The sequence below is a fragment of the Opisthorchis viverrini genome, assembly GCF_000715545.1.
Source record: "Opisthorchis viverrini unplaced genomic scaffold opera_v5_56, whole genome shotgun sequence".
Classification (NCBI taxonomy): Eukaryota; Metazoa; Platyhelminthes; class Trematoda; order Opisthorchiida; family Opisthorchiidae; genus Opisthorchis; species Opisthorchis viverrini.
Window position 1 is genome coordinate 1020415 of NW_008751713.1, and position 9308 is coordinate 1029722.

Below are 9308 nucleotides of genomic sequence, written 5' to 3' on the forward strand. Positions count from 1 at the left end.
TATATATATATACGTAAAGCACTCCCAAAATCTCGGCGAAATATACCAGGCGGCCCCGAACATAACGAGACGCGACAACTTATCAGACATCGAATGAAAGTGAGTGTGCGAAAAGAACGTGAAGCTTGGTGGACACGGCGGACCAAGGATATGGAAGAGGCCCAGAAAGCGGAGAATGACCGAAGATTATTTCAGTTGATCGGTCTCCGGAAACCACCTGGGAGCGAAGCCATCAAGGTTCGCAATAGAGTGGTCATCTTAAATTAAGAGCGACTCGACCGATGGGCCGAATACTCCCAAACAGTTATCGTGACCACCAGCTACCACTCATTTGGAACCTACAGCTGACGTACAACCCTGGCTGGACAACGTAGAACCACCTATGGCCTCGGACGTCTATGAACACATATGTTCCCTCAAGCGCCACCGAGCTTCTCGTTCGGATGCTAGTTGGTCTGAAGTCCTCAGTTAGCGTTTGTCTGATCTGTTTGCCCACAGTCAGGAAAAACAGATTGTCCCGGACAACAAGGGAGTCGGTGAGAGTGCCTATTTTCAAATAAAGGCACCCCTAGTGAGTGTGGTAACCACAGAGGGATCAGCTTGACCCCATCCGTAATAAGACTGCTGACGTCACTTGCGCTTAGTTATCTTATGGTGTCTCATGAAACACTGACTCAAGAGCTGCAAGCGAGAGTCCGGCGGGGTATGTTTTGAGTTGACCTAATCTTCACACTCCGTCAAATGGTAAAACAACGCCATACGTGCAAATGACCCACAATTTTAGTATCCAAGACGCATTCGACTCGAGTGACTACACTTGTCCATCAAGTAATACCCACGAAGCTTGTGAACAAATGAAGACGTCCTCAGGTGTTCGACAATCGTTGTCTCAGAACCATAGATCGTGTGGGTTGGTTGGAGAGAATCTGCAACGAGGCTAGTAAAAAGAGAGTTTTCGGTTGTGCACTTGGTACTTCGATTGAAGATTGCGTCCAGCACCGCGTCAGGGACGCTGCAAGATATTATTGCTAGTCGATATCAATTGCGTTCGTGTTATCAGTTTCTATGCGGATAGTCTGAATGAGTGCATGTAGGTGTAGGCATCTTGAAACCAATGTAAGAAGCTAGTACTAAGTCCCTTCACCATCAAACTTTATTATTTTGTTCTCAGCGAAGCATCAGTTGCTAGGAAAATAGAAGAGATACCGCAAGTGAATGTGCAATTGCGGTGTAACAACTCATCTGGAGGAGGCATGCCTGCAGGAAAATTGTTTGAGTACGGTGTTCGGATGCTGGAGAATGCACCTCTTCAATTGGCTAACATGATATGGCAAAAGAGGAAGTTCTGTCAAAATTCAAAACTGCTCTAATCGTTTCTTGTACCATGGAAAAGTGAAAATTAATGTGAGGATTATATATGCATCAGTCTTCCGAACTGTGAGTGCAATCTGTTGATAAAAGTGCCACCAAACTGCTTGACAGATCATGTAATCTAAGCACCAATCCCCGAGGAGCGATGTGGATTCCGCAGTGGACCTGATATTAGCTGCATATCCTCAGGAGAAATTCCGTGAAAATAACCAATCTCCCCATATCCTATTCACAGGCTTCAAGAAGGCTTTAGAGTCCGTAAATCGAGTTCCATGCCTGTCCGCCGAAAATCGTCCATATCAACCGACGTCTGCATGATGGGGTAAGAACAACATTGCAAACGAATGGATCAATTTCAAGTGATTTCCACATCCTCCCTGGCGTAAAATGGTGGTGCGTCCCTCTATATCTCTCAACTTATCGCTTTCTTCAAGCTCTATCTACTGACCATCATGAACGCAGCTTTCGTGGATGATGATGCTGGCATAGGCTTAGTATTATATGTATTTTGTACGAACAGACTGGGCCACCAGACAAAGCTCTACATTCTCATGTTTGGGGATGATTGTAGTGTTTGAGCACACATACAATGAACTGTAGCGCTCAGTAGTTGCCGACCCCTCATACGCGGTTTGGTCTGTACGTCACTCGAAGAAAACTTTGTTATGCACCAACCTGAGCCAGGTTGAGTCTTAAACACTCCTCCGTGCATGAAGGCGGGGTTTGTGGACCACTGCGCGGACTTCTGCTACCTCGGAAGCACATTGCTGACTTCAATGTGAGCGTGAGTTCAGATTCTGCGTTGCCAAAGGTGTTTTGGCCTTCGGCATACTCGAAAAACGGATACCGAGAAGCCGGAACACACGACTGGAGACAAATCTGCACGTCTACAATGTGATTGTGTAATCTGCCTCCTTGTACGGCATTCAGAGATTTTTGCGGCTCTATCTCCGACACTTTAGCAGCTTTCACATGCACTATCTGATGCAAATTCCTGGTGTCAGTTGGGCTGAATGAGTGCCGGACATGGAGGTCTTCCGAAAGGCACGCTGCGATGGAAGCCACAATCACGGTTAACTGTCTACAGTCGCTGGGATATATTTGCTGAACGGACGAGAAGTGGATACCAAAGCAGATTCTGGATGGTCAGCTGATTACAAAGACGGAATCTTGGCGGATAAAATCTTCAATATTGGAACATTTTTGTCGGAAGTTTAGACGTTTCTGACTTGGATCTAACAACGTGAGAATAGGAATCGGGACGGCATGGGAAGAAACGATGCAAAGTTGGTCGATTCAACGTCCGCCAACTTCGAGCCACAGAAGCGTGCAAGACAAAAGGTCATCATCGGGGCCGTTAGACCTGGAGATCGAACGAACTGGACCCACAGCGACTAGTCGTGTGTGCGATGGTCATATTGGATCGGTCGACCACCGGTCACCGTTGGTGTATAAAAAAGTTTACCAGATCATCTTAGATTTTCGGGGTATCAAACAGCTAAGTCTGCACCGTGCTAGAAGCGTATTTCGGAGGCCATCGCCGCATAAACCAAAACCTATGAAAATATCTTAACGTACTGAACACTAGGGCGCGTCATAAGCCCGTGATGCTGCCAGAAGTGAAGTTCACTGGCTATCGTGCGGCGAATGGAATCAAATGAAACCATGACCAACTAGAAAACGCCATACAGATGTATTTCGGCTTAGACTTGTTAATACTGCAGGCCTCCAGCCTATCCGAAATAGGCACAATTGGATTTGACTGCTGGTCTATACCCCTCCGTCTTCAAATCTTTGCTTCAATGTCCTGGATGTTACGGAGTACTAAGCCTGCAACGGTGCTCGAAGTGACTTTCTGTAACCATCGTTGTTACGCCGGCCTGAGTAATGACTAGCACTAGCCAACCTAGTGTTCGCGTCTGGGATGCGTCTCATGCGTCCCTCCCTGCATATGTTTTGGGGCTCCTGTTTAGTTGTACTTCCATGAATGAATAATTATGAGTATGCTGATGGCTTCAGAACTGTACCTCCGTGTCCACCGCCCAGTCCTATTCGTTCGAATTTACACTGGCTACAGGTGTTCAGCTGTTCAGCGTGAACCGTATATGGTATCACTAATTGTGCGCGGGGGGTGATGGGGGTCGTTCGGTGACAGGCTAATCCGGAAAAACTGTCCATTACATAAACATATATTATTTCCAAAGGATGCAGAATCAATCAGTAGTTGTACCTTTTATGTAGGACATCCGGACTGGCCTTTATCAGAGCGGAGACTAGTTGAAGTAAAGGGCCAGTGGAGGGTGCAAGATCCGACGTTAATGCCCCGAGGAGTGACCAGATTCGGCCCAAAAGATGTCGCGTTTGTTCTGAACCAAAGGTGGTTGAACACCAATGAGAATCCACGATGGGAAGTAATGCTGATGCAGCTGCAGCACGAATATCTTCATCTGCGCCTGAAACGATGCAGTTGCCTGTATTGGAGTCCAGTTTAACAGGCTCGGCATTGAGTTGTTCGATCAAACAAGGAGTGATCAGTGTCAAGAGAATTGGTCGTAGATCCTGAAGCAAAAAACAAACAATCATCAGAGGTATTCCTATTCGATGGGGGACACACATTCAGTTCACTGTGCCGAGTCCATAGGTGTGAATCAATCGCCCCATACAATGTGAATTCGCCAGGTAAGGGTTGGATAAATAGGTCCGCACACATGCGTAACAATATGTAACACGAACTTCGGACAGCTGACGACATCTATGGGAAGAAATGTGACATAGATCCACAAATTTTCGGGCTAGGGAACAAACAATTCATCTTTACATCCGATGGTTCAAATTGGAGTCAAGTAAGTCTTCGGTTTAGAACCTCCAAAGCTGATTACAACCACACGGCTAAACAGACAGCTCAGTAATCCAGCTTACCTAAAGGTCCCTTTCCAAACGTCACTAGCAAAAGCGCTGGATTTAGTTATCCAGAAACCAAGTGGAAAATAGTGAGAAGCAGGCGCGCCAGAAAGCCTTATTTTAACTTCGTTTCGTCATGGATCACATCCCTGACATCTTGCCTGCCCAAAATAGTGGTATCAGACGGTGTTAGTAACAGAGTGCATAGGTTGGATCAGCAGTATATTAGTAGTAGAGTAGTATAGTATAGAGATCATCGATCACAAAAACAATGGCGGACGTAGCATATACCCTGACAGTTAGTACATTCACGATACACGGTGAAATTTGATGAGCACTAGGAAAAACGGTTCCCGTTAAATAATAACGAGGCAGATGAATGGTGAAGAGGAGCCCAGTGCACAAAACTGAGTCAAGTTTAAAAAGGGCAACGATAAAAGCAATATTTCAGGGAATGGTAGAGGGTGTTTTTCCGAAAATCAGATATTTTGTTCAGAAGTGAATCATACTACAGATAAGCGTACCTACAGTGATTCTGCTTCTATGGCGACCGACTAAATCAAATGCCCTTACTGATACTCGCAAAGTTCCAACCCTGTTTGTAAGAACAGCTAAGTCAAGCTTTTCACAGCTCAATCACTGCTATTTCATGTAAATTTAAGTGGACGGTCATGACATGCATCTAAATCCACAAGCAATCACTCTACAATATCCAGGTACATGGACCAACCATTTTCAAATAGCCTCATCAGCCGTACCCGCAAAGGGGCTTATAATGAAGGCAGTCTCTCTCAGTACTATGAAATGACTCATAAAACCTGCAAGAAAAGGGATCAGATTAGTTCATTTTATTTGATGGCCAACAGTTTTGGTTAGAGCACTGATTTCCACCTGTACACTAAGATCAGACTGCGTGTTAGTTGACGGCGGAGCCGACGGACCTCTGCAGTGCCCCCATATACTGTGAGAAAAATTGAATCTCACGCAGTCAACTGAAAAGCGGTCGGTTTTTTAGCTTAAAAAGCCGCCAGAGTGTACAATACGCTTCTAGCACAGTAAATTGTGAATTAGTACGTTCATCTACGCTAAGCACCAGTACGGGAGATTCCCATAATGCGTAGCTATCGAGTGGCAAGTGGTAATAGAAGTGATCGCCGCGAACGAGGGCAAAGGTCAGAACAAGAATAATCGCAAAAATTATCAAGAAAGATGGCATTTCCAAAAGCAACCTACCCTTCGGGAGGCCAGTAGGTATTTGATACCCAAAAGTCCCCCGTGAACAATCATCCAACTATTCTTCCAAGAGCTTTCAGGTGTTAAGGTCGAATTTTGCTCGGGAGTTCGCGTCTCAAGCGTAACCAAGTAGACAAGGTGCTTGGCAATCAGCATAACCTGCTCGGTGGACAAGTGTAGACTGAGTACACCAAGCAATTGCGCAGCCGTTTCGCGGACGGGTGAGACAACCTGTAAACAACGAAAATCAATATTCTGAAGGTACTAAAAAAGGGGGCAACTATGGCGTTTTCTAAACTCTTAAGACAGCCTACGTGAACTCCAAAGTGCTTCAGAATGGACAAGTTCAGCAACACTGAATGCATTGCGGAGAGTGTGTAAAAAACATGTCTGAGAACTATGGAACATAGTCATCAAAGTAGTGAACACAAAATGAACGCTGAAAAGCATAATACTGTTGGCATAAAGAGAAACCATACCGCTCTGCTCAATATGGATTGGCAGTGTGACTGTAGCATTACAGAAGACATGAAAAGGCCTAAGATTCCACGACTTACCTCATCAGAAATAAAATCTGAAAGCTGATCTAGTGCAAGGGTACACAAAACCCGCACAACAATGTCTTCCAGATATCGCGAATGACTTATTTCCATCTAGAAAAGAAATACGGTAAGTAGCTGAACGCAACAGCCTCTGCAACGTACATCAAAGACAGTAGAAAACAAATCTAATGAAACAAGAACAACCTGATAACTTGAGTCCGGGCCCGTAACAGCACTTAAGCGGTTAGTCGCCTCAAGCTGCAGAATGGATCGCCGGTTGTTTAGTCATAGAGCTCCAGGTGCATGGTGAAAGAAAAAATGTCTTATGCGAAAAACTTATCACATTTCGACACGACTTTTTCCCTCTATTTTACAAAGGATGCCACGACCAGCTCTTCTCAGTTGTGTCAGGATATTGCGTGATGAAAAAATTCAGTACGGTCTCCTGTAGCCTAAGGGTTTGTTTCGAATCAAACATGTTGTCCGCGTTACTAGTAAACGACTAGAATCTAGCTTTTCCCATTTGGATATGTGCAGTTAAAATGAGTATTATGTAGCAAGATGGTCGATTCACATAAAAAACGATAATGTCAGAAAGATGACAAATCACCTCGGTTTCGCTCATGTCAGTCCGTTTTCCACAGTGCTTCGTATGCCGGTTTTCAGCTAACAGTTCCCGCAACCCTGATGCCGCTCCATGTCTGGTCTCCCAACGCAAAGCCCAAAGATCACCCAGTAAAAGGGTACAAAAATGGTCTAACGGCCAACCTTTGCTTGCAGAAGACCCCCGTTTCACTGTTCGTGGGCTCGCTGTTGACAGAGGGCAACAGTTTTCATCTTGATGATCCAAACGGGAGCGCTTGGACAGCTCAATAGGGCTGGAATTCTCACATGAGATTGGTCTAGAGTGAAAGTGGTGGAAATTACAATGAAGGTCACAATACTATCCGAAAAATTGAGCGGAATAAATATGCTCGAGAACTTCAGCAAAACATTCCACTACATGCTGTCAATAATGGAAAGCAATGCTCAGCATAAGGCAGTTTCTGGGTCAGTTTTGCGACACGCGCAATTTAATCTGTACAGTTGACACTGGGCTTCGAAGTAGGTGACTGATCGTCTGGTCGACGCAATTGCCAGTGGGATAAAAGTAACTGCGAATGATTAACCGTAATTTCTCCCTCTTTGTGAGTTGTCAATCAAAGGTAGCCCTGGGATCTGAAACTAACGACGCTTCAGTGACATCATCTCAACTGGAAATTCTTGTTAACTGCCCACTTGAGGCGCGAGGCTGAATGCTCACCAACTGTACTGCGTTCACCGAAAGCTCCAGCAAGGCTTCAGAGTATAGTCTTCAAAGATCTCGGCAACGGAAACCGGAAGATTATTATCCGAGATCTTTCAACCCCCGACGGCTTTGACAAAGGCAAGTAAGCAAAAATGTCAGTACAGCATACCTTTTGACAGCCGTTCCATCCACATCACGGTAAGCAGTTAGAACGCAATTCTGAAAAAGCGGATGTATCGAGAAAAAAAAGAAATACCTCAGTCCCGGAAGGATGGTTGGCTGTCATATACACTCCGAACAAAATACTCAGTAAACGGATAACTTTGAGATGTGAAGATAAGGCTAGAAAATAGCGGTTGCTTCATTTCTTAACTGTAACGGTACCTGTTGATTATCATGCAAAGCGCGGTTCCTTCATCCGTTTGAATCAGGTACTTACAGACCATAATGAAATGTGATGAACGAACCAGGCGGTCAAAATTAAAACAATAAAATAAGTGGAAGGCGCTCCATTGTTCTAGAAAAATTTGTAAAACAACAAAAGGTAAATGGGAAGTTTCTGGCCCGAAAGACGTGCAGAGGCACATCATTTGCGCTAGTCTTTGGAGTAGCTAGAAGTCCAATTTGGAGCGGGGAAAGATAACCACTGAGGTTTCGCTCAGTGACCTAGCTTATCTTTTCAACGTACCTTATGTAAATGCAAAATTTCACAGGTCCTGGATATCTTGGTCACTGCCAAGCTACTCCCTATACTGTCTTCTTTCGTCTCACTGAGATCCCATTTCGCACCGAAACAATCGTGTTTGCTGGATGCTCTTCTGCAGACGGGGAACACATGCGTCAATTCTTTTTCCTTTCTCGAATGAGCCGCCAGCAAATGCCCAAAGATTTTCGGAAGTCCTCATCAAAAGCATGCACCTCTCTATACCCCTTTTCTATAAGTCGCGTAAAAACTCCCCTAAGTGAATCAACTGTGTCCACGCCGTTGCAAGAAAGAATAACATTCGTAGACGTTAGCTCAGTAATTCTTCTAATCTGATAATCCGCGTCCATGCAAAACTATTCCAACGACATTATCACACAAAAAGATGACTAGATAACGGAAAGGTCTACCAGGAGCCGCTCTTTCTGAAGCCTAGATAAAACGCAGTCGCGTAAGGTGCGGACAAATCGCATGGGCGTCCATGCTATTCCAACGACATTATCACACAAAAAGATGACTAGATAACGGAAAGGTCTACCAGGAGCCGCTCTTTCTGAAGCCTAGACTAGATGCAGTCGCGTAAGGTGCGGACAAATCGCATGGCAACTGGAAGACTGGCAGATCTGGATGTCAGACGAACTTACAAGAATCGTCTTTTAGAGTCTCTTCCAAGTGCTCCACCATCAGATGTGAACTCATACTGGGACGAGATTGCCACCTCTTTGCATAGTGCTGGGAATTTTGCCTGTGGCACGACCCCACCAGGCGCACTCAAGCACTGGATATCAGACCGAACGGTGGCACTACTTAAATCTCGAAGAAATATCCCAGCCGGTCCAGAACATAACCCGGTGCGAAGAGCTATCAGACGCCAAGTGAAAATGAGCTTGCGATCCGACCGTGGACTATGGTGGACACAGAAAGCCAAAGAAATGGAAGAGGCCCAGAAAGCCGGTAATGCCCGAAGATTATTTCAGTTGATCCGTGCGGCCGGTCCCTGGAAACCACCTGTGAGCGGAACCATCAACCATCAGAACGGAATGACAATCTCGAGCAAAGAAGAACGCCTCGACCGATGGGCTGAATACTTTGAACAACAAATGTCTTGGCCACCAGCCGGCACTCATCTGCAGCCCACAGGTGAAGTAGAACCCTGGACGGTGAACGTGGAACCACCTACGGCCTCAGAGGTTTACGACTGCATATGTTCTCTCAAGCGCCACCGAGCTCCCGGTCCGGATGACCTTCCACCCGCACTGTTCAAAGACGG

General features: G+C 45.5%; 1 protein-coding gene across 1 annotated transcript in view; it reads right to left on the minus strand.

The window, feature by feature from the left end:
- Window positions 1-9308, minus strand: part of T265_13336 (hypothetical protein) — a gene marked incomplete at both ends in the record, with an annotated part of 59000 nt that overhangs the window by 42410 nt on the left and 7282 nt on the right. The window contains 6 exons of the mRNA XM_009168410.1: window positions 2047-2365; window positions 3602-3930; window positions 5506-5736; window positions 6063-6158; window positions 6658-6949; window positions 7505-7554. Coding sequence (XP_009166674.1) covers window positions 2047-2365; window positions 3602-3930; window positions 5506-5736; window positions 6063-6158; window positions 6658-6949; window positions 7505-7554 — 1317 coding nt within the window. The remainder of the gene's footprint in view (window positions 1-2046; window positions 2366-3601; window positions 3931-5505; window positions 5737-6062; window positions 6159-6657; window positions 6950-7504; window positions 7555-9308) is intronic.